Source organism: Muntiacus reevesi, chromosome 8 (assembly GCF_963930625.1).
Source record: "Muntiacus reevesi chromosome 8, mMunRee1.1, whole genome shotgun sequence".
Classification (NCBI taxonomy): domain Eukaryota; kingdom Metazoa; phylum Chordata; class Mammalia; order Artiodactyla; family Cervidae; genus Muntiacus; species Muntiacus reevesi.
Genome location: NC_089256.1, coordinates 93515699 through 93541709, shown reverse-complemented (window position 1 = coordinate 93541709; position 26011 = coordinate 93515699). Strand labels below are relative to the sequence as shown.

Sequence of the window (26011 nt, the reverse complement as noted above, 5' to 3'; positions counted from 1 at the left end):
ACAAAATAAATAATCATCCTGATTTTGTCCTTTAAAAAATTCCTGTGGGCCCAAGCTCAGAAACACCCAACTAGACCATCAGATTGTTATTTTCCTATTGAGGAAAACAGAAGCTCTTTCAAATAACGCTTTTGCATTCCAGGCTTTCAGCGGAAAAGGCGAAGACACGCACTGTAGACCATTAAGTACTTAGGAGACATGATTTTAGCTAGGATGTAACTCAATTTTACTGTGATTTATAAAGAGCCTGGGGGGAAATATTTCTTGATTTGGGCAGGCCATTGTCAGATTAGAGGTGCAGTAGGCCCAGATGCCGCTTGTTCCAGCCCTAAGTTCGATTGCAACAAGGTTGACTGTCTTGTCTGTGCTGGTGGATTATTAACAGAGGTTATTGGTCTCCATGGCAAAATGATTGCAATGAACGTAATCTTATTTATGAGGGTGCAGGGGGAAAAAAAAATGAGCTTCAGGTCAGGGAGAATATAAATGACCATCACCATCGAGGTTCTGCTACATTTGAGAAGCTGAAGCAGCTCCCAGGACACAGCTCACAGGCTGATTTTGCTTCTCGGCTCCAAAATAAGAATTGATCTGGGGACAGCTTTGAAGAGAACCTGCGCGGAAGGCGGCCGGGGGGCTTGACTGCACAACTCCATCCTAAGCATGTGCACCGGGAGCTGTGCCAAGTGCCTGGGGGGCACCCTCATCCCCCTGGCTGTGTTTGGCCTCCTCGCCAACATCCTGCTCTTTTTCCCTGGAGGAAAAGTGATAGACGACAATGACCACCTTTCCGACGAGGTCTGGTATTTTGGAGGAATATTAGGAAGCGGAGTCTTGGTGAGTAAGAAAACCTTAAAATCTCCCCCCAAAGATTTTCATCCTGTCTTTTTAAAGTTGGGTACTTACTGGACAGGAAGAGATTTAGTTGCTAACAAAAGCCCAAGAACTGCATGATGAAATGTTAAGTGCCTCAGTTTTTTTCCATCCTCATAGGGACCTGCCAAGGAATCCCCAGACTTAGGCTGGCAGCTCCCATGGGGCAGTAGACTCCCCTGAACCAAACTGAGTGCCACATAATTTATTTTAACAAGATGATGACAGGGTGCGGGGTTCTGGGGGGTCGGGGAGTGAATACACTTTTTCTAGTAAATTGATCGAAAACTACCAAGAGAAACAGGAGTCAGTGAATTCCTCTTCCGAATCTTTGGTAATGATTTCTTTATCCCTTGTTTCCAGCAGATATTGGGGACTTCTGGTTTAGAGAGAGGAAAAACTTGTGTTTCATGACAATCGAGGACAAGTTTTTCGTCCTTCTCCTAACCCACCATGTAAATGGAAACTCAAGTGTCAGATCTTGATACAGTGCCTCACTGGATTTGCAGTTAGGCCAAATAGAACCTAAATATTCCATAACCCTCGACTACCCACCAGCCAGACTCCATCAGCTGCTGGCCCCCCAGCCCGAGGTGGAGATGCGGCTCCTCACACAGGCAGGCAGGCATGGCCCCTTCACGTGCCAGACCCCAAGCTGCTTCTCTTGCCTGCAGATGATCTTCCCCGCCCTGGTGTTCTTGGGCCTGAAGAACAACGACTGCTGCGGGTGCTGCGGCAACGAGGGCTGCGGGAAGCGCTTTGCGGTGAGTGCCTGCGGGGGACGGGAGGGGAGTCAGCCCCCAGACCCGCTCCAGGGGCACTGCCCCCCTGTGCTGGGCATTGGGGGGGTGAGCTACCAGCCCCAGGCAGCACTCTGGGGGCAGCTGCTCCAGGGATCATGACTACAGGGATTCTTGCTGGTGCAAAGTAACAGTCATAAATTTTTAACACCATAGCCCTCCTACTTATAGAGCATGAGTACCATTCAAAACGTTACAAGCAGCCAGCGGTATCAGGGCTGGAAAACTGCAATGATGCCATAGAAAGGATGAAGGCTTGAGGACTTCCGTGGTGGTCCAGTGGCTAAGGTGTTGGGCTTTCACCGCGGGGGGCATGGATTAGATCCCTGGTCAGGGAACTGGGATCCTGAATGCAGCACAGCTTGGCCAAAAGGAAAAACTTAAAAAATAAGATAAAATGCTAACTAAAAGTATAGCCTAATAAAGAGAAGACTGCAGGCTTGGAAGGCAGAGGTGGGGGCTGTGACTGCCTCTGCGGCTGAGAAGCCCTGAGACCTTGGGCAAGCCGAGTCCCTTCTCTGGCTCTGTGATGCCTCGTCTGTAAAGGTGAGGCTGGGACAGGATAACAGATGGTGGCCTCTTCTCCCGATAGCCCCCAAACTCCCCACCTACACCCCTGCCAGGTTCGCTGCCTCAGAGGCTCAGCACTTCCCTGCCTCGCCCTCAGTTTTGCCCCCAGCCGCCTCTCTCCTCTCTTGTCTCCTGCAGTCACCCATCTTTAGTGGGCAAGCCACAGAAAATGGGCTTCACCCTCCAAGCCGGGGTGAGAAGCCTGGGAGTGGGGTTGAGTCCCGTTTCCCCAACTGGGGTGCTCTCTGCCTCCCTCTGCCCATCTGTTAAGATGAAGAAGTTGGACTAACTCAGAATTTCCCAAGGACAGACAAGCTCTGCTGGCACACAGATTTGCTCTATCTTTCAATAATATAGAGAGTTATTTTCTTTTAATTCTCCTTCAATCCTCTTAATTCTATCAAGAAAACTCTTGCTTTGATGGAAAAAAGTCTTTGCTATTTCTAATTCTCTGTAATCTCCCTAACGAGTCTCCAGCTCCAGGAGTGCGAGAAACATTAACTAGAAATTCAATAATATTGTGTTTATGTGTGCTGATGACTCTAGCTTTTCATTCATAGAGGTGATATAAGTGAATAAAATAGAGAGCTGATTTAAAGAAAAATATTGAGTTCAGATACATTGATGTGGCAAAAATGCAGAAGGCTGAGCCAGAATTACTGGCCGGATGATGGATCAACCAGCACCTGATTCAATCTCCAGAGTCAGTTGTCCATCGAAAAGAACCCCAATGATAAATTACACATTTCCAGCTTTAACCTCTTAAAGGGAAAGGTGTTGCAACTTGCCCTGAAACACAATCGTTTCTAACATTTCTCATCACTATTTCCTCGTCTAGTCAGCTGAAATATATTTGTGCTGTGCTGTGCCTACCCGCTCAGTCATGGCCAGCTCTCTGCAACCCCAAGGACTGCAGCCTGCCAGGCTCCTCCGTCCACGGGGGCTCTCCAGGCAAGAATACTGGAGTGGGTTGCCATGCCCTGCTGCATGCATGTGAAGGGCTGAGGCTGGTGCCCTGTGAATACCATGATGCTTTTCCCCTCGAGACCAAGGATCATTCAAAGAGAATGTTATCGCTTTTCAAACACAATCAAGCATTGATTATTATAGCAACATTTAAAATCATTATTGACAAAGAGATGCAAAAATCAACCACAATGCATTTTATACAATTATGTAATTTGCTGCAAATTACAAACAATTATGCAATTTGATACATTTGATTTTAAAAATGTGTGTTATTGTCATTGCTGCCTAGTTATAAGTTGTGTCTGACTCTTTTGCGAACCCAAGGACTATAGCCACAAGGCTCCCGTGTCCATGGGATTTTCCAGGCTATACTGGAGTGGGTCGCCATTTCCTTTTCCAGGGGATCTTCCCAACCAAGGGATCAAACTCCCGTCTCTTGCACTGTGGGAGAATTCTTCACTTATAAGCTACCAGGGAAGCTCCAGTGTGTGTTATATATAATTGCATTTTCATATACTTAATGATAAAGGAAAGAAGTAAATATGTAACTTATTTTCTCTTTGAAATCTAATCCCATCACACCTTGTGGATTTGGGGGGAATAAATCAAAGATGAGAATTTGAAAAAAAAAAATGAGCAATTAAGGAAAGTGGATGAATTACATAGAAACCTAACAGCTCACTCCCTGGTGCTGAGCAGAAGGCTGAACATCAGCCAACACAAGACCAGGGTCTTTGTTTCATTTTTGTTGTTTTTGTTTGTGTCAGACGTAATCACAGTGAGACGGGGAACAGTACTCAAAGTACTGTACAACGCATGTTTTTAAATTAGATTTGCGTGCCGTCTGAGAGGAGAGCAGAAAACTTATCAAGCACAGTTGAGTAGATACCATCTGAAACACCTGCTCTGCTCAATGCGAGTCTTCTGACTGGGGTCCCTCACCTCTCAGGGGGCATCCGTCCTTGATGTAAGTTGAATACGACTCCTTCCAGCCACTAACAGTCCACAAGGGCAGTGGCCTTCAGAGGACCAGCTCTGCCACTTGGAAACCGGGGCAGCAGCCTCAGCCACCCTGCGCCAGGGGAGAGCGCTCTCTAAGGGACCAGCAGAGAGACTTCTTGTTTGGGTTCATTTGTTTGTTAATCAGCGGCCACCGTTTAAAAGTAGATTTCACATATACACAAAAGAAATATAGATATCTCACATCTTTTAAAAAACAAACAAACAAAAAATAACCCGGTACTCCTGGGCCTGTATTTTGGTAAAAAAAACAGCCACCAGTGTGCAATGCAGGAGACATGGGTTCAGCCCCTGGGTCGGGAAGATCCTCTGGAGAAGGAAATGGCTACCCACTGTAATATTCTTGCCTGGAAAATCTCATGGATGGAGGGGCCTGGTGGGTTATAATCCATAGGGTTGCGAGAGGCAGAAATGACTGAGCGACGAACCCACCACCACCTGGGCATCACTGAGCTTTTTGCCCACCCCAAAAGGCCACAGGGGTCATGTCCCTGCTTAGATGTTTCCTTAATGTTCCGAAGCTCTGAAGCCACAGTCAGTTTGTAAAGAGAGGTAATTACAAACATGGAGGACGCATGGCAATCCACTCCAGTATTCTTGCCTGGAGATTCCCCATGGACAGAGGAGCCTGGAGGGCTACAGAACATAGGGTTGCAAAGAGCCAGACACAACTAAAGCGACTTAGCATGCATGCATGCGTTTACAAACATTTTGTCATACAAAAAGAAAAAAACCCTGCAGCATAATTTGATCTGTTCTATAATGTTAAAGATATGAATTATTTTTCCAAAGGCTCACAATATTCCCTTCCAGGTGTATAAGGAACACTGGGCTTCTGAGAGCATCATGTAAGAAATCCTATCGTGTAGAAAGGTCTGTGAGGCAGGAACAAATTGGGCCAAGAGCTGCTGAGCCAAATCATGCGGCCGTCTTCATAGCTGTCTCTCTGTCATTTGTTTCCTGGTCTGTCTCTCTCTTCTTTGTTCAGTCTTTCTGGAATATTCTTCAGAAACTAGCTGCGTCATTCTCTTCTCTTTCCTTGGGCGGTAAAACCAGGACATAGGAATCAATAGTGGAAGCAGGATGTGAATGCTGTAGAGATAAAGCAAGACAATAAGCTGGGGGGAAAAAAATAATCTTGAGATTGCCTGATTGATAGTTTCAGAGTGAAACTACAAAATGAAGGCTAAACATTCTCTGAGGCAGAACAAAGACCGAAACCCTGTCCCCAGGATCTGCACTGTTTTATATAAATTAGGGTAAATAAGAGCTGAGAAAAGGGAGCCCTGGGATAAAAGCTGCGGGAGGAGGGAAACTTTCAAACTGGGCTTTGAAAACCCTGGTCTGGGTGTGTGGCTAGGTCTCACCCTCCTGCCCCCAAACTAGGGGTGTCCTAGCAGCTGATCTGTCCTCTAATTCATTAAAAAAAAAATTAACCTTTCAGGGTCCAGTGGGCTTTCCCAGTGGCTCAGCAATAAAGAATCCACCTACAATGCAGGAGACGCGGGTTCGATCCCTAGGTGTGGAAGGTCTACTGGAGGGGGATATGGTAACCCACTCCAGTACTCTTGCCTGGAAATCCCATGGACAGAGGAGCTTGGAGGCTGCAGTCCACGGGGTCGCCAAGAGTGAGCATGCACACACAGGGTCCAATGGGACAGCTAATTCACTTTATCAGCTCTTTCCTGTTAAGCATGTACAGTAATAAGAGCCTTATGAAACCTTGACCTTAACTCAGAGGAGTGTCCCTAATAATTGGCCTGATAAAGGAGATATTTAGGGGCAGACCGGCATTTCAGCATCCTGAAAGTATATCATGCAGATAAAGGCTCGCCCCACCCATAGGCAGGGCCAGTCGGTGCACAGACCCGTCCTGAAGGAAGCGCTTGGTCAGGTCATAAATCAGTCTATTCCCTGGAAGTCAGCACTGCTTCCCGCGTCCGACTCGGCTCGCCGGCGGCCCCTAGGGACGCCCCCTGGTTGAGCACTTCTGACGTCGGTACTTCTGAGGCCAGGAGCATCAGGAGCTGACCGCAGCCTCTGCATTCCCTGCAAGGACCGCTAGTTTGCAGGGGATTTAAGGAAGACCCTTCTTGTGAAATAATTATCATAAAAGTAGAAATGAAGTGTGAAACCCTATTTCTTCTCTAAATGTTCTATGTTTCAAAACCCTCCGCTGTAAAACGGCCAGTGGCAGTCGGTACCTTGCATAAGGACATGGCAAGGGCTGGAAAAAATGTAAAGCATTCGCGTGCAGGGCAGAGGAGGGTGGCATCGAGTGCCCGCGGCACTGGGAACTCATAGATCCTTCATGAATGCTTGTTGGCTGGATGAAGTAAATGATGTTCTGGGAGGATTTCAGGTCATTTCCGTACTTTACTGGGCTCAATTCTAACAGTAGCTCTTTGAGGTAGACATTCCAGTTTCTCATTTCATAAGTAAGGAACCTGAGGCTCTTGCAAGTTAAGTTTCTCACCACCGCAACCTCTCCCCACCCCCCGTCTGTATTCCCAAGACTGAGTCAGAAAATACAGGAGGGCATTAATGTTAAAGTGAGAAAAATCTTCAAGTAATCTCTATGTATCTCCTTTCTGAGAGGAAACTTCATGCCCACCAGAGATGCTTCCCCAACATGCTGCCACTGCCCAAGCCTTGAAATATCCTTTCTCCTAAAGCACCCACCTTTGCTCCCTTCTCAGCGGCCCCGCCCCACCCCACACCTCCGCCAGGTGCTGCAGAACACCCAGCGGCGGCGGCAGGGCTGGGGCCAGACCCCACCCCATCCGCCTCCAGAGTCTGGTAAAGAGGGAGGTCTTAAACTGATGCCTGGTGATTCAAGAGCATTCTCTTCCACTTTAAGGGAAGCATTTCAGCACATACACTAACACACGCTTCCTTAGAAATGCAAACGGAAGGTGTGCGTTGAGCACCCAGAAGACAGCCTGTTTACTTTTCTTTTTCTCCCCAGAGCTAGGCTCTCTGTGTTTGTGGGAGGTTAACGTATTTGGAGTAGGAAAGGGCAATCCACTCCAGTATTCTAGCCTGGAGAATCCCACAGACGGAGGAGCCTGGTGGGCTACAGCCCCCGGGGTCGCAAACAACCGGACACGACTGAGCGACTTCACTTACTAACATGTGTGAAGCTGTGACTATTAAAATATTATAATAAAGACATTTATCAAGTGGTTGTTAATGTCATGGAAAATCCTTCAAGCATTGGAAATAGGCGAGAGAGCTCCCTGGGTGTCCTCCCAGTGGAGTACTGTGCTGTTGCTCATTCGCTCTGCTGTGTCTGACTCTGCGACCCCACGGACTGTAGCCCACCAGGCTCCTCTGTCCATGGAACCCTCCAGGCAAGAACACCCGAGTGGGTTGCCACTCCTTCTCCAGGGGATCTTCCCAACCCCGGGATCAAAGCCAGGTCTCCTGCTCGCAGGCAGATTCTTTCCCAGCTGAGCTGCCAGGAAAGCCCCAGTGAAGTGCCAGGCATTATCTAACAGCCGACCCCACCAGGGGGTTATCTCATTTTCTATACCTGTGTGTACCTTTGATTCCCGATTTACTATTGATTAGGCAATCTTACATGCTATGTTCTGGGAAAGGAAGTGAAAGTCATGTCTGCCTCTTTGTGACCCCATGGACCATACAGTCCATGGAATTCTCCAGGCCAGAATACTGGAGTGGTTGTCATGCCCTCCTCCAGGGGATCGTCCCAACTCAAGGATCGAACCCAGGTCTCCTGTGTTGCAGGCGGATTCTTTACCAGCTGAGCCGCAAGGGGAGCCCAGGAATACTGGAGTGGGTAGCCTATCCCTTCTCCAGCAGATCCACCTGACCCAGGAATCAAACCGGGTCTCCTACACTGCATGTGGCTTCTTTACCAGCTGAGCTATCAGGGAGGCCCATGTTCAGGGAGACAGGTAGTTATTCTTGAGCCTTATTTTACGGAAGAAGAGATGCAGATCTTAGAAAGATAAACTTCCCAATGTCATGAAGGAAGAAGCAGGCATCAGACCTAATCTGGGACTTCCCTGGTGGTCCACTGGGTAAGACTGCACGCCTCCAATGCAGCGGGCATGAGATTGATCCCTGGTTGGGAACTAAGAGCCCACGAACCTTGTCGGACAGCCGAAAAACAAAACCCAGACCTGTCTGCCTGTACCCCATGCCCTTGGCCACTATACAATAGAGTCGCCCCTTTACTATTTATTCATTTAGAATAGGAAAAACATGTCCAGAGTACAAAAACTACAGAGGAAGTCACACATTCCTGACTCGATAAAGTTTGGCAACGCCTTTCCTCAGAGGTTAGCAGTGTTCCCAATTATTGTGTCTCCTTCCAGAAATATTCCAGGCCTTTTGCCTGTTTACTTTTAAAAGCATCAGTTCAGAGTGCCTGCTCCCTAACATATTCAACTTGACTTTCATAATTTCTCTTTTAACTTGAAAAATTTTGTATCATGAAACCCACGGTAAATGAAAGGTACTCCTTCTGATTTTAAGACATAATAGAGTAATAAATTAAGCAGTTTTTCGAGACTTCTAAACATGAGTTAAAACAAAGCTACATAAAATGTAGCTGGCTTCTCCATCCTGGAAAAGTAATGAAAAATTATTTGGAGAAACTTTCCAAATTTCAAGGCCTGAGATATGTCAAATGTGAATACAAAAACGCCTGTAGCGTTATTAACTTGTAACCTGATGCCATTTTTTCTTCAGATAGTTTTGTAAAGAAATAAACCTTATTGCTTCAATTGAGAATGACTGTGTTGCCATCCTGTTATACACGCCCACCTCCTGAGAGTAATCATAATCATGAAATCAGTACAGACCATATTCATCTATTTTTTTTTAACTTTTAGTACCCCAAGTCAATCTCCCAAATTTTCTAGACTGCACTGTCCAATGCAGGAGGTACTATCCACATGTGGATATTGGACATATAGAAGGTAGCCAGTCTAAACTGAGATGTACCACAGGTAGAAAACACACACCAGATCCCAAAGAACTGGTACAAAATATAAAATATCTCTTATTGATTATCTATTGAAGTGATAATGTGTTGGATATGCAAGTTAAAGAAAGTATATTATCAAAATTAATCTCACCTTTTTTAAACCTTTTAAGTGGTGGTTATGAGAAAATTTTAAATTATGAATATGGCTTGCATTAGTTTCTAGTTGGATAGTGTTGGTCAGAGGTGCTCACCAGGGGACTCTTTGGTAAAGGAGAAGTTATCTCATTGATATTTTATATTAACCTGGTTCTGCATGTACTCAGACTTGCCTAAAATGAGGTCTGTTTGTGTGTGTACTCACTTCTTCCGTCTGTAAACACTGGCCTGTTGAAATGTTCCAGGAATGATATCTGAAATCCTCTACTCCTCCCACACAGCAGGAATAGCACAAGATAGATCTCTCCTCTCACTTCCAGCCACTGAATGATGAAATCCTGAGTTGTTTTCATTGAAGGGACCTTCTAGAACTACCCACCCCTTTCTTCTGTATACCACCGAAAGCTGAGGCCAGGCAGGTGGGGCCCTGGGTACCTGGGGTCTCATTAGACCCCATGAACGAGAAGGCCAGAACCGTGGTCTCCTCAGACTTCAAACTGCCTTCCTGGAAAAGTCATCTTCCTTTTCTAGTATAGCAGTTTCAGATGCTCTTTCTTTCTTTCTTTTTTTTTTTTTTTTTTTTTGCTTTAAAGGGCACTTACTTTTTTATTTTTTTTTTTTCATTTATCTTTATTAGTTGGAGGCTAATTACTTTACAGTATTGTAGTGGTTTTTGCCATACACTGACATGAATCAGCCATGGATTTACATGTGTTCCCCATCCCGATCCCCCCTCCCACCTCCCTCTCTACCCGATCCCTCTGGGTCTTCCCAGTGCACCAGCCCTGAGCACTTGTCTCATGCATCCAACCTGGGCTGGTGATCTGTTTCACCCTTGATAGTATACTTGTTTCAATGCTGTTCTCTCAGAGCATCCCACCCTCGCCTTCTCCCACAGAGTCCAAAATTCTGTTCTGTACATCTGTGTCTCTTTTTCTATTTTGCATATGGGGTTGTCGTTACCATCAGATACTCTTTCACTCTGAACAGTCAATAGTTTCATGATTCCTGACTCAAGATCAGAAAAAAAAAAAGGGAAAAAGATATTTTTTCCTTATCTGTCACTTTATTTCTGTGAGAGAATCAATGTCACTCAAAGAGAAATTTGTAAACGACAAATTCGATCTGTTGCTAAGTGCATCTGATGCTGGTGGCTATGTGCCATGTGTGTGTGTCTGTGTGTGTCTGTGTCTGTGTGTGTCTGTGTCTGTGTGTGTCTGTGTGTATTTGAAGAAGTAGCAGGTACAAGACCCTGGCCTGGGAGGGAGACTCCAGTTCATTTTTTTTTTAAACTATAGTTGCTTTACAATGTTGAATAAGTTACAGGTGTATAATACAGTGATTCACAACTCTTAAAGGTTATACTCCATTTATAATTATTATAGAATATTGGTTCTATGCCCTGTGATGTCCAATACAGCCTCATAACATATTTTATACCTAACAGTGTAAACCTAATAAGTTTGTACCTCTTATTTTCCACCACTATGCTGCCCCTCCCCCTGAGACCCCAGACTCAGTCTAGCTTGGCCACCTTCTAGATATGTGACTTCAGAAAGTGACAAGAATATGGCCTTTGGAACCAAACGACCGTGGACTAATCCCAGTCCCACCACCTCACTCTTTGCTTGACTTAGAGCAATTAGCTTCATTTCTACCAGTCTCAGCTTCCTGTCTGGAAAACCTAGATTAATCACACCCACCTCACAGGTTCGTTGAGAAGATTAAGTGAGATAATGCATCTAAGATTCTAATAGAACAAAGGTATTTTTATTGGTCAGAACATTAGATGATGGCACTAGAAGGTTTTTGAGATCTTTTTATGAAAATATAAGAATATTCAACCCTTTAAACAAATGGAAATTCTGGCTTCTGAAGACTTTAAGCAATTTTAAGATGAGACACTGTGTATTTGTAGATGTTGTGCTGTGATTAGTAGATACATCCCAGGGTCCCGGGGCCAGGAGATATCGATGCCAAAATCGTGGCCTCTGTGCCTGGCACTGAATTGGAGCGGCATCTCCCAAAGTGTGTTGTTGCAAGGACTCATGAGGAAAAGGTTGCAGTCTCCTGTGAGATCAGAAAACTCTGCAAATTACCATGTATGTGTGCGGCTAAGTCGCCTCAGCTGTGTCTGACTCTTTGGGACCTTATGGATGGTAGCCCACCAGGCCGCTCTCTCCGTGGGATTCTCCAGGCAAGAATACTGGAGTGGGCTGCCGTGCTCTTCTCGAGGGGACCTTCCCGACCAAGGGATCGAACCCACGTCTCGTATGTCTCCTGCACTGGGCAGGTTCTTTCCCACTAGGGCCACCTGGGAAGCTGGCAAATTACCATATATACCCAAATATAACCTAGGGAAAAATAGCTTTACTGCTTTTCTAGGCCACAGGGGACATAGCAGGCTAGTGCTCTGAAAACCTGTATGTTCCCACTCAGGAGGATCTGGGGGGCGTTGTACAGCAGTGGTCAAGAGCGGTGTTGCTGACCAGCACCAGGGTGTGTGCGGGGCCTGTGCGTCTTTAATCTGGTCTCAGGTGGTCTCCTGATGAGTTTCTTAGAGCTAGCAAGCTGTGGTTTTCTCCGAAATGCAGCATGCTAACATCTTCCACTTGCTGGGGGCTTTAACTCTGTAGAGAGCCCAGAGAGCTCGCTCCGTGTGTCCCTGAGACAGAGCCAGGACCCTGCCCGAAGGCCACACTACTGTTTCTCGGCCATTCTCCCCTCGTCTCTGCATCGCCTTCCTTCCCTTGTTACCAACTGTTCGAACCTGCCTTTTGGGATTCTGGGGAGGTCATGGAGGCTGCAATCTGCTCCCTACAAACAAGAAACAGGGGACATGGCAAAGCTTCCATGCCCAGGAGTCCCATAGGGTCCTGTTGAGTTTTTGAAGGAGAAAATGGTCAGATACGGTCCATGGAACCAGAGTTCAGTCTTGGAAAGTTGTATCCAAAGTATATTAATACATAATATGATATATGATATGAATATTAATCCAAGCTAAATAGATTACATAGATTTCAGTTGCTTAGGCACAATTAGATCCCCTCTACCCTCTAATCCCACCCTCAAACCCTCAAATATGCACTGTGAAAAGACTGATACTAATACAAGAAACAGGAAAAAGGAATTATCTGACGATTAACTTATGTTACCATGTCTAATTTAAGTAGGCTTTGTTGTACACATTTTATAGATGAGACGCTAAGACCCTGAGGCTACGTTCATTATGCAGATTCATCACACAGGGAAAGGAGCATCGCTGAGATTTGAGCTTGAGTCTGCTGACTTTTAAACTCTTGTACTTTGCACTACACCTTCACGTCCCAAAGCAATGGAGCTGATAATTTTTCACCTCTAATTTCAAAATTGTTAATGTTTCCAGGTTACTCTCTAATTACTATTTAGAATGGAGATTGCATCTCTATGCCTAAATTTTTTAGAGGGGCCTAGATGGGCTCCAAGACTGTTTCTGCATTTTATATTCTATAGTCTATCTTGATTTTATAATTGGAAAAAAAGGCACTAGTACAACCCATTTTTCACTAATTAATCTCTGTAATATAAAAATATTTGAAAGAACTGAAATTGTTGGGCTTGTGTAACCCAAAGGAAAGAAAACTAGCGGCAGGTGGAAGGGGTGGAGAGATGTCAAACAGAAGGTATTTTTGTGTAACATAAAAAATATCTTCAGATATTTTAAAGATTGCTACCTGATGGAAGAGAAGTTGGACTTAATCACTTTTTTAACTCAAGGGATATAATTAGGATTGATGAGGAAATACCCTAGATTTCTACCCTTTCTCATAAGCAAAACTTGCTTGCCATATGAGGTCCCATGATGACTTAGATTCAGCAAGATGACTGGACCAGAAAACTTAAGGCTACTTCCCATTCTAAGAGTCTTTGATTCTGTAATAGACTGGTCTTCCATATTAACCCTGTGAAGGACAGTCTATTTTTAACAAAGGTAAAAACTCTGGTTCAAAGGTATAAAACCATAACTAGTATATGAGTCCTCAATGAATAGGAGAAGAATATATGGGGATGCAGGTGGAGAAGGGAACGTGAGACATCAAAATTCATTCTAGGAGACTCCACAGGCCCCATTTCCAGTAAAGACTGGCTTCTACCCCAGAACTTCCCCGTATTCATCACATCAATGATGGACAGTCAGGAGTGTTGCATGTAATCTCTGAACACCTTAAGAATCCCACCTGGTCTCTCTCCTTCTCTTTCAGATGTTCACCTCCACAATATTTGCAGTAATCGGAGTCCTGGGTGCTGGATACTCCTTTATCGTTTCGGCCGTCTCAATCAACAGGGGTCCAAAATGTCTCATGAGCCAAAACAACACGTGGGGCTACCCCTTCCACGAAGGGTAAGGTACACCCTGCAATACCAGCGTGTCGCCACCGGGGGGCACCCGGAGGTAAATGCCCCGGGGCAGGGTGGGGGGGACACGGCAGAAGGTCCTCCATCTCCAGCTTTCAAGCCTCAGGCATGCTGCTCCTTTGAGGCAGAGCTGCAGTGAAGTTCGTGCAGTGAAGTTCCACAAGATCTCACCTCTCAGTGATCTTGTGATAGACACCAGAAGAAGTAATCAAGGAAGGTACCTCATCTGTTCCATCCCTGGGGCGGGAAGATCCCCTGGAGGAGGGCATGGCAACCCATTCCAGTACTCTTACCTGGAGAATGCCAGGGACAGAGGAGCCTGGTGCGTCCAGTCCCTGGGGTCACAGAGAGTCAGACACAGCTGAGGCGGCTTAGCACTCACTCACCACGCTGTCCCAAGGGAAGAGGCTGGTGGCATCACCACTGCACTCCAACATCTATTAGCATCAACAGGAGGCGACTTAAAACATTGATAAACAGAGAGCATTGTTTGAAAATCTTATCATAGAAAATGAGGATGAGTAATAGTCCATTGTACATATGGACTATATCTTCTTTATCTATTCATCTATCGGTAGACATTTAGGCTGAAGATACCACTTTTCAAAGTCTTCTGCCTCTGTCCTGCTGAAACAAGTTTGCATTCGCATCAGACACCTGTATCACACTTAACTGCGTGATGGATCCTTTTGGATGTGTCATTTTATTTACCCCTCTCAACAGCAGCTAACCCACCCATTAAGAGGTATTGGACTAGAGTGGTTTAATAATAAAAACAGAACAAACTGTTTTTACTAATAAAAAGTTTTATTTTACTTTTTATTTTTTTAATAATAAAAACAGAATGAACTGTGCAGAAAAGCAGGAATTCTCCCACTCATCCCCTTTTTGCCATGAGGTTTTGATAGTGATCAAAAGGGAGAAAGGTTTGTGTACTCACACATTTGCATAGTAGCTTCAAACTACAATATGATTAAAAATGGCTGCATCTGGATTTATTACAAAATCATACATGCTATACACTCTGCAGGTGATTTATAAGATAGAATGACTTTGACTATTCGTGCTGTATCCCATCAGGCCCTGACTGTAGGATTTAATGCCACATAAAATGCAGGTCCACCTTTGGTGTGAAATATGCCACGCTTGCTCCAGAAGGGCTTTCAGGAGGATGAGTCCAGACATGTCTCCCCACACCCTCTGCCACCAGGCAGGCTTCCCCGGCCCCCATTCTCCTCTACATCCGGTGTCTTTCCTCCTTTACGGCCTTGTCTCCTGCAACTAGCTCCAAACCTGCCTTCCAGCTGCAGAGGCTCATTTCGGGTTTCTTGTAACAAGCCTCGAATCCTGTGTTGCCTAGTATTTTCAGTCAAAGTGGGAGGGGGTAGTGGGGTGAACCGGGAGGTGGGGATTGACACATACACCCTGCTGTGTGTGCAACAGAAAAACTACTGAGAGCCTGCCGCACAGCGCAGGGGGCTACTCACTGCTGCGTGGTCACCTAAACGGGAAGGAAATCCCATTAAAAACGGGCGTGCTGCGACTCATGGGGTCGCACAGAGCCGGACTCGGCTGAGCGACTGAACTGAACTGACGTGTGGGTGCAGCTGATTCACTTCGCTGTGACAGAAGCTGACCCCGCGGTATAAAGCAGCTACACTCCCATAAAAAAATAGCAAAGCAGTAAAACATCAAAAAAAAGTGCTTCCACCCACAACGTTTCATTTTGGCCTCACTGGAAGCTCTCCTTCAGACGTAATTCAGCAGAGGTCCAAAGAGGACAAATGACTTGCCCAAAGGAATGCTGTTCTTGATGATGGCAGCTCAAGTCCCAGTTTTCTGACTTCAGGTCGCAGTGCTTTTTCAGCACGGTATGGGTTTGCACCGTCTGATTTTTGTAGAGTCCATTTTGAAAAGCCCAGGGGCCTCTGTCTCCAATCATTGTTACTATCCCGTGGATTCGTCCATCGGATCCCGGTGTGGAGGCATCAGAGGAGTTACGGTAGCTGCAAGCGTAACACACAGACAGAGCTGCTTAGCGAGCGGGAAGGAACAATCACATGTGAGACCGAAGGAGAGGACTCAGGACAGTCCCCCTCATCGCCCGCCCGCAGCAGCAGAGCCTTCCCTTCTCCTCTCCCTCCTCCCCTTCTCCTCTCCCTCCTCCCCCTCCTCTTCCTCCTGATACAGTCCACGTGCTTTTGCATGCATTATTTCACTTAATCTTCCTAATAAAGCTCAGAAGATTTTTTTTTTTTTATCCCTAGAGTAGAAAATATATACTTCAAAAGGCTAACTTGCCTGGAGATCCACCGCTAGAATTTAAAAAACAAAAGCACCGCACGGGACCTCACTTTCCGCTGAAGTGAAGTCAAGTCGCTCAGTCGTGTCCGAGTCTTTGTGACCCCATGGGCTGTAGCTTTGCGACCCCAGGCTCCTCGGTCCATGGAATTTTCCAGGCATGAATACTGTAGTGGGTTGCCATTCCTTCTCCAGGGGATCTTCCCGACCCAGGGATTGAACCCACGTCTCCCGCATTGTAGGCAGACGCTTTGCCGTCTGAGCCACCAGGGAAGCCCCACTTTTGGCTGAAACCTGTCTCAAATGTGGAGCAGAGGAGGACAGACCTGGTCCCCTGCCCCAGTGAGCACATGGCAAGTTAGGGCGTTAAGAGGGAACGGACCCTCACCTGCCAAAAGGGTGAAATGAAGGGGAAACTTCTTGGAGGAGGTGACAGGGGATGATCTTGGAAGATGTGCAGACGCGTGTCTTTTGGAAAGGAGGGGAAACAGGTTTCAAGCAGAGAGAAGAGGAAGTCCTGAGGCTACTTTGTAAAGGTTCCATGTGCTCATGGAACGTCAGGTCACTGAGTGGCCAGAACTGCAGGGTGAATGTTGAGGGGGGAGCAGAGGGACTCCACAGGATGGGGTGATGGAGACCCAGGTAGACCTTCGGGACATGAGGGGCAGCAGAGGACTTCAAGCGGGACGAGCCATGGCCCCTTGGGAGTTTTAGGGTGACCGTAAGGTAGTGATGTGGAGGATGAACAAAAGGGCTCAGTAACTGACAGAGGGAGCAAAGTAGGAGGTTGGAGGGACAATCCAGACAAGATTCTGAGCATCTCCAAGGCAGTGGAACTGGGGCTCCCAAGGGGAGACATTTCAGAGACTGTCTGAGATGGAATCATCAGGATTAGGAATGAGAAGAAAGGGGGAAGGTGATCAAGCTGGACTCTGAGGTTTCCAGGTTGGGGCACAAATTTCAGGGCTCTTCAAGGGTATAGAACTTAGTTCTATTTTCCTGTTGTTGATCATGTTAAAGGAACAAAGGCAGTTAACTTTTTCGGTCATGGGAACCATACTGAAGAAGCATCCTAGAAGGAAAAAGAAACCTGGGACGTTTTGAGATACGCCCTCCTGGCTGCCTTTGAAGTAGGACCTCCTCCCATCCAGGGTCTTCCTTTCTGAGACAATTGGCCAATCTGCCTTGACCCTGAGCGGCTGAAAGGGAAGCAGCTGGCACAGGGCGTGCCGGCAGCTGCGGGAGGGAAGTCCAGGCCAAGGCCGGGCCCAGCGCGGGAGGGACGGGACCCCGCCACGCTCAGCGCTGCCGGCCCAGGCTGCAGCCCTGCCTGTCCCCCAGGGAGGGAGTTCGGGGCTGGGGAGAGTGCTCTCTCACCGGGCACCGAGCTGATACCATTCAGGGTCCTGCCTGGACTCCCGTGACGACCATCTGCAGCTGCTCTTCATGATTACTTCTTAGCAGGGAACCGCTGTGAACACGCTCCCCAGAGCAGAAAGTCACATAGATGGGATTGCAGCAAAGAGTTTCCAGTTTTCATGAAGCAGGAAAGCCCCAAAGATGTTAAGATCCGGCTTTGCCGGTCACATACTAATGGTATGATCTTGGCGGACACACCTCTTAGCTCTTTCTCTGTGAAACGGGGTGACAGTAAGATCTACCTCACAGGTTCCGGCAAAAATGAAATAACATGATTTACATAGCATAGCACTTGCTAAACATTCAACCTTACTGTTCATTTTTATGAATATAAAAAATTCATTACCATGAATGAAATCTATTATGATGCATTAGAACTTTCTAAAAAGTTATGTTTTTATAATAATTTTGTGATTAATTTCTGTCTTTTCAACCAGCCTCATGAGGGTTCAAAGAGAATAATCACTTTATGATGTTATGTTGTTGCTCCGTCGCTAAGTTAAGTCTGACTTTTTGTCACTCCATGGGCTGTAGCCTGCCAGGCTCCTCCATCCAGGGGATTCTCCAGGCAAGAATACTGGAGTGGGCTGCCATTCCCAGCTCCCGTGGATCTTCCCGACCCAGATATTGAACCTGTGTCTCCCGCATTGGCAGGCAGATTCTTTCCCACTGAGCCCCCAGGGGAGCCCTTGTTATGGTAACAGGGAAGCCTTGACTGACATACTGCTAGAGATGCTACACATACTATTAAAGGTATGTAGACCAAATTTCGTGAATAAATCATATTCTAATTATTCTAAAGGAGTGACATTACTCATATACAGGGCACGTGTGTAATGATTAAGAGCAATGGCTTTGGAGTCAGACAGAAGGGAGATCAAATTCAACCATTTACATTCCCTCGCCTCAGCTTCTTTTTTCTTTAACACTTTCTAAATATTTAATGTCTTTTTTTTTTAGTAGTACATTTTTCGTAACCGAAGTATAGTTGATGTACAACATTGTATAAGTTACTGGTGTACAATGTAGAGATTTGCAATTTTTAAAAGTTATGCTCATTTATAGTTGTTATCATTCCCTGCGTTGTCCAGTATATCCTGTAGCTTATTTTATGCCTGATTGTTTGTACCTCTTAATGCCCTCCGCACTCGACTTCTCCATCTGTGTATATGCCCATTCGCTCAGCGACTCTTTCCTGGGGGCAACTGTATGCCAGGCAGTGTTCAAGGGAAGGAGTCCGTCCTCGTGGGATTGGAAGGAAAGGTGGAGCACAGCCGGCCCAGCGCCTGGAGCACGGGTGGGGCCCCCTGAAGGAAACACTGCCCGTGGGAGAACCGGGGCGGAGACGAGGGACAGAGGTGGGGGACGTGGTCTCTACCCTTGTGGGCGCACAGCCGCGGAGAGAAGACAGACAGAGGGTAGAGGACAGCTCAGGGCCCCGGGCGCTCCGCACAGCGGGAACCCGGGCGCTGAGAAGCCCAGAGGGGGAGCACCGCGAACTGAGAAGGCCAGAGGGGGAGCCCAGGGCGCTGAGAAGCCCACGAGCTGAGGTCAGAGGAGAGCCGGGGTCTGGGAGCGAGCAGGCGGCACCCGTCACCAGGCCAAGCGCGCGGGCCCCCCTGCGCCTTCCCGCAGCAGCCTCTGCTGCTGACAAGCAGTGAGCTGTACGAGACCCATGGGCTGACGCCGAGGCTGATGGAACTACTGCCCCTCAGTGGGGTCTGCCTTCACAGGTGATCGGATTCAGGGAGTTTAAGCTGTCTCAGATCTCTTCGATTCACAAAATGTGGAGTATGATCAGCCTCCAGATCCAAGAAAAATTAGGGAGCCCCTTCGCCTGGGGTTGGAGGGCCGGAAGCAGCAGTCGTTTCGGGGATCTGAGACTCTGAGAACCTGAGAGCTTGGGGCTAAAGGAAAAGGGCCTGCGGAACAGCGATCGGGAGGGTTTGTAAGGGGTGATGGAACTGCTGGAGTGAGACTGGCAGGACCTCTCCACGCAGACGCGGTCAGGATTCCTGGCCTCCTCCAACTGCCTTACCACCAGAGGGGCTGTCATCCCACCACTGACAACTCCACAGCGGCAGGAGCGCAGGGCTGACAGCTAACTTCATTTTAGGATCGCTTCTCTACAAAAATGTGACTGGGATATATTGCCCTCTATAATCATCATAGACAGAGGAGCCTGGAGGGCTGCAGTCCACGGGGTCGCTAGGAGTCAGACAGGACTGAGCGACTTCACTTTCACTTCTCACTTTCATGCACTGGAGGACGAAATGGCAACCCACTCCAGTGTTCTTGCCTGGAGAATCCCAGAGACGGGGGAGCCTGGTGGGCTGCCATCTGTGGGGTCGCACAGAGTCAGACACGACTGAAGCGGCTTAACACAAGTCACAGAGCCAGTGAGCAGCCAGGACTGTATTCTTGTGGGAAGGTGAATCAAAGCAATATGCAATGCTTTATTTTTAAATCAAGAATCGCTCATTCTTTCCATTTTCCCTTCTGGATAAAGGAAACGTCTTCCATCATTTCAAAGATTTTTTAAAATGTTAACACAAAATATATCTCAAATTAGTGTATACTGATGCACTGGAGAAACCGTCAGAGACAGATGGTCCAAAAGACCCAAAATCAATGAGATGGGTGTTCCTTTAGTAGCCAGATAGAGAGTTTCCTACAGAGACCCTGCAAAGAGACTAGATTCCTAAAGCAAAAGGGAAAAACCAGTTTGGGGCTCTAAGAATGCGAGAAGGAATTCCAATACTGAAGAAATACTGTGGCTTTGCCCTCATTTTTGTCTCTTGAGCATACTTCACATTTCTCCTTCAAGGCGCAGTGCCCTGGTATCACGGTGGACTCTTAATATATGTATTTTATAAACAACCTGTAATTTCTCCTATTTCAAAAAGTTTTTATAGAATATGTAATAAGGCAGCACATTATTTCTTTCTTCTAGTTAATCAAACCTTTTTGTAGGTGGAATGCATACACTGTCACAAAAACACAGCTAAGTCAGTTCACAGTTTGACCGGAAGTAGGCCTCAAAAGAATCAAGCCCTTCCCTTTAACTCTGTGACTTGACTGTACTTTCCATGACTTCAGGGGGCCACTGGAGGTGACAGGCCATTTGTCAGAAGTTCAGAGGGTCCCTGCAGACAATCGTAGGATAAAGGCCATGGACATTTCTAAGTCTGTCCTCCTGTGTGTCTTCATTTCCATGGCCCCTTAATACGTATTTGATTTGCCCATCTGCCTCGTCAGCTCACAGAAATCACTCTCACTCAACAACGGTGTGAGCTGGGTAGGTCACTTAACCTCTCTGTGTGGGAAAAAAGGACCATGAAGTCTCCATGAGAAATAAATGAGTGTATGTGTGTGAAACACTCACAAGAGGGCCCAGCACATAGTAGATGCTCAATAAAACTGTTAGGTATTGCATTTAAATGTTTTGTTGTTGTGGGATTCTTTTTCTTAGGAATCTTGGGTCTTGGGTGGATAGTACTGCAAAAGAAAAATCACTGTGGTGACTTTCTAGCCTAGGGGATTGCCTACTTCTTAACCGGCGTCTCTTTTCTCTCCCGTGTCCCCGACAGAAATTACCTCGGGAACCCTGACATATGGAGCAAGTGCCAGAAGCCCAGTGACGTGGTTCCCTGGAATCTGACCCTCTTCTCCATCCTGCTGATCGTAGGGGCGGTTCAGATAATTATCTGTGCCATCCAGGTGATCAACGGCCTCCTGGGGACCCTGTGTGGAGATTGCCAGTGTTGCGGCTGCTGCGGGGTAAGCTGAGGTCTTTGGTCAAGTCAGGCCACCAGCGCACATGGGACGAGGGGGTGGAAAGAGCGGTGGCTGCATGATCTCCAACCAGGCTGGAAGGCCCAGGCAGCTCCTCTCTCAGCCAAGGGAAACTGCTTGCTATGATGCTATTAGTAGCATACCTAGGCTGAGGCTGAGCGCTTTCAGTCTTGTCCCCACCTGACCAGAGTTCTGAAGGCAAACAACTCCACACACGTATAGAGGTTTATAATAATGTCTACATGAAGATCCTCAGGAAGTGGACATCTGTTATAGGAAGACACATCACGGTCTGTTCCCAAATGTTCTCTTTCCTAACTCGATCTGCACGGTGGGTTAAAGTTGTCACATAATACATGAAGGGTATTTTCTTCCCCTTGGAAAATATATGGAAGAGAGAGATTGTTCTTAAGTGCAAGAAATAGTGGAAATCATTAGGGATTTCCTCTCCAAATATGACTGTAAATTATCAACACTATGAAAAATAAACCTATGGACAGTAAAGCAAGGTGATTATTTCAACTACTGAATGAGCCAGATGAGGAAATTATTTCATACACATGAAGTTATTTTTAAACACAGTTTAAAGTGTGAGGAAAAAATTACATAGGACTCAGGTGTTGGGGACTTCCCTGGCAGTCTAGTGGTTAAGACGCTGCGATTCCACCGCAGGAAAAGCACAAGTCTGATTCCCAGTCAGGGAAGTATCGTAAGATCCTGCATGTGATGTGTTGTGGCCAAAAAAAAAAGGTTGGCTAGAGCTTCAGAGTTCCCTTATTGGGGAATTATGTAAGCAAGTATAAATAAAGGTCTATCGACTTAATATAATATCATACTCAAATTAGAAATGATCCAAATAATTTTTTCAAATAGTTCTTATAAGCAATCTATGTATGTAAGTCAACAATTGTGTGTGTGTGTGTGTGTGTGTGTGTGTGTGTGTGCACAGAAATCTAGGGAGGTGTTCAGTTAGAAAATCTCTGCCCTGACCTCGTCTTTCTCCCACCAATTTCTGCAGTTATGTGATTCTTATATATCCTCCCAGAGTTTCGTTGTTATTGCTTCCATTTCCTCTACCTTAAAAGGGTTTTTTTCAAAACTGTAATAATACTGAAAATGCTTATAAGATACTGTTATTTAAAAAGAGCAATATACAAAAAGTATATACAAAACGCACAATTATATAAATTTTAGAAATCAATATTCTAAATGGGAAAAGAATCTAAAAAAGAATAGTAAATGCATATGTATAACTGAATCAGCTTGCTATGCACCTAAGAGTAAGACCACATTGTAAATCAACTATTGGTGTGTGTACTTAGCGCTCAGTCATGTCCGACTCTGTGTGACCGCATGGACTGCAGCCCGCCAGGCTCCTCTGTCCATGGGATTCTCCAGGCAAGAATACAGGAGTGGGTTGCCATGCCCTCCTCCAGGGGATCTTCCCAACCCAGGGATCGAACCCAGGTCTTCTGCGTTGCAGGCAGATTCCTTACCAACTGAGCCACCAGGGAAGCCCGACTAGACTATAGTCCAATATAAAATAAAATTTTAAAAATAAATAAAATAAAATAAATGAAAACTCAAACACAGTGAGTAGAAAAAATACCTAAAGGAAATCCAACCAAAATGTTTAATGGTGATTATTTGTAGGTAAGAAGACTTTGACTTTTTTCCTTCCTTCTAGCTTATATTATTAAAAAATGTTTAACAATCATATATTTTGAAATATAAAAAATATAAATGAAAACTTCTTCCCAAAGTCAAGAGTAAAATGCATACATTAAAAATAAATTTCCCTAACTATTGGATTTTTGTTCTATAAACTTTCAATTCTATGATGTTGTATTCAAATTTTTTGGTCTTAAAACACAATTAGGGAGAAAAGAAAACTGCCAGTTAGAAATCCATCGAAATTATTTTTATGGTAGTGGTTAAGAGTACTGAGCGTTTGAATTCTGTAATTCGTCCAACAAGAATTCAAGCTTGCTAAATCAGCTCATTCATTTCAAACACTGATATTATTTCTTTTTCTGCTTTCTCGACAGAAGTTACATTTTTTTAGTTAGGTAGCAAATTTTCATTGCAACTATAACTGGAAATACAACTGTTCGGCTAATGGAAGGTAGCAATTACTAAATCTGAGGATTATCTATAAATTAAAAACATACCCACAGATCATCAAGCTAAGTGAAATAAATCAGACAGAGAAAGTCAAATACCATATGATATCACTTACATGTGGAATCTAAAAAACACAACTATTGAATATAACATAAAGAAGCGGACTCACAAATACAGAGAACAAACTAGTGGTTGGCGGCGGGCAATCCAGAGGTGGGGAGTGGGAGGCCCCAACTGCTCCGTGTAAGGTAGGCTATAACACAGGGAATATAGCCAACGTTTTGCAATAATTGTAAATGGAAGGTAACCTTTACAATTTTATTAAAAATATTTAAAATTAAAAATTAAAAAACAGAAAAACACACCCATAGTTGTAGTCTGTTGCATCTTCAGTGAGTGTCATCTATTCAGACTCCATATGTCAGCAATTTTAATGAATAAATCACCTGATAGTGAAAAGAAAGTTGCTGAACACTCTAGCTGGCACTAGAGAATCACAGAGAATGAATGTACATCGCCAGAATTCCCTTCCCTCCTTCCTTCTCCATCTTTTTATTTGGATAACTTCAAATCCATGTAAAATTTTAAAAAACAATACAGTGAACACCCATGCCTTTTCGCCTAGATCCATAGACTGTTAGCGTCAGCTTGCTTTCTGTCTGCACCTTTGGAAAGTAATTCGCAGGCGTCATGAAATCTTACTACTAAATATTTCAGTGCACACAAGAGCTACATTGGAAGGGAAAAAAAAACAAACAAAAAAAACAGTGGTCTGCTGAGGATCCCGGTCTTGTGGGCAGCCCCCCTTTTGCACAGGTGGTCGGGGTCCCTCCCACAGGAGGACACGGGGGACTGCTGGGCTCCCAGTTAATCACTCACTTGCTGAGTGAGCTGAGCAAGCTGCCTAGCTTCTAGAAGCTTCGTTCTCCCAGCCGCCTCCTGCCGAACTTCCATAGAGAAGATGCAGATAGACATCCGTCCATTCAGACAGGAAGTATGTATTGAGAGGTCCCTGGCAGGACACAGTCCTCACATGAGGCAATAGGTGGAAACGTGCCTCAGAACACCAGCTGTTGAATGCCAGCTATGCGGTCTTAGCCAGGTTGGTTGCCCTCAACTGTGTCTTCGCCTATAAAACGTGATTGTTAAACCTTCTTCCTGAGGTGCTGAGTGAGCGTCTAACCTGGGGTCATCAACGTGCATCCAAGTCGGGACTTCTCTGCTGGTCGAGTGGTTAAGGCTCTGTGCCACGGCAGGGATCCAGGGTTCAATTCCTGGTTGGTGAACTAAGGTCTCACATGCCATGTGGCACAGCAGGAAAAAAAATGCATCCATGTCAGTAACTAGAAGGCTCAGGACACTGTGCTGTTATTTCCTTAAGAGGATGGAAATCTGTATAGCAGCCTCAGTTCAAGAAAAGAAACACAGCCCCTGGGTCCCCCCTCCCAGGGTTCTCTCCTTATTCATTCCTGGCTTCTCTGTTTATTAACAATGGCTTCAGACACATCACTTGAGCCCTCTGTTCCACTTATTAAAAATGAATTTTAATAATAAAGTGAAGCTTCCACACTTCTAGCCTAAACATCGGCAAGTGACAAAGCTCTGAACCAAAGTCAGAAGAGTATAGAAAACATTCAGTGGGTGACTGATAAGGGCAAGAGCCATTAAGACTAAGGGGGGAAGGAAATGGTATCACACTCCAGTATTCTTGCCTGGGAAATCCCAAGGAGAGAGGAGCCTAGTGGGCTACGGTCCATGGAGTCACAGACTCGGACACAGCTGAGCTCACAACAAATTAAGAGTAAGAAGGGTGATGGGGAGGGGAAGTACACACACACAGAAATGATATTGCAATTAATTAATTTTCTCTGTCTTCTAGGGAGATGGGCCAGTCTAAACCTCCATGATGAGCTGTTGTAACCTGATGGCGTGTGAGAAGATACATTAAACTTAATTCTCTTCTTGGAGTTACCAGTTCCTACCTGCTTCCTAACTGACAAAGCTTAGGGAGGCCAGAGTTATTTCTCCTCCTTTCCAACCAGCTCAGTTCAACTTAGAATTTTGTTAGTTTCAAATAAAAAATAGTTTGGCCACTTAAGGAATATTTATGAATCTTTCCAATTAGCTTCGTTTTATCATTGAAGAGCAGGTTCAAAGCAAATGTTTCATAATTTTTTCTCTAAGAATGAAAAATGTATAAGAACATGTGTGCTGTTGCACCGCTTCTGTGTACATAGAGATGTTAATATCCTTGGTAGTTTTACAGAAGTCAAAGGAGTAAATCACATTAAAAATGAGAAGCTAAGACCAATTTTTATTTTTAAGATTTATGGGGAAAACAATGACCGATGTATCATAATTTTTATTTATTGCCTTTTGTGCTAACATGTTTCAATTACTTGTGACTAATCTTTTGAGCCTGACATCATTTACTAGGTTTTCCTTATGTATATTAAATTAAAATCAGAATTCAAAGGTAATATCATAAAGATTGTGTGTTTGCGAGGAAGGAGGGGCAAAAGATTAAATGAAAATTCATGTTTTCTACAAATGCTTCCTTTGAGCAAAAAAAACAGTGTTTTTAAAAAATTGATTTGGGTACAAAATCATTCTGTCAGCCTACAGCCCAGGA

At 45.4% G+C, this 26011-nt stretch overlaps 1 protein-coding gene across 1 annotated transcript; it reads left to right on the top strand.

Annotated features, from left to right (window-relative positions):
* The first annotated feature begins 225 nt into the window (after positions 1-225).
* Positions 226-25720, top strand: TM4SF4 (transmembrane 4 L six family member 4). The gene is made up of 5 exons (XM_065943131.1): positions 226-837; positions 1548-1637; positions 13587-13726; positions 21051-21240; positions 25259-25720. The coding sequence occupies exons 1-5, from the start codon at positions 664-666 to the stop codon at positions 25274-25276; spliced, it is 612 nt and encodes a 203-aa protein (XP_065799203.1). The 5' UTR covers positions 226-663; the 3' UTR covers positions 25277-25720.
* The last annotated feature ends 291 nt before the right edge of the window (positions 25721-26011 follow it).

Excerpts from the sequence above, each read along its gene's own strand:
- TM4SF4 (XM_065943131.1), top strand. The coding sequence starts at position 664 with ATGTGCACCGGGAGCTGTGCCAAGTGCCTGGGGGGCACCCTCATCCCC. Across the intron at positions 1,638-13,586 it reads GCTGCGGGAAGCGCTTTGCG|ATGTTCACCTCCACAATATT; the intron begins GTGAGTGCCTGC and ends CTTCTCTTTCAG. Across the intron at positions 13,727-21,050 it reads GGCTACCCCTTCCACGAAGG|AAATTACCTCGGGAACCCTG; the intron begins GTAAGGTACACC and ends TGTCCCCGACAG.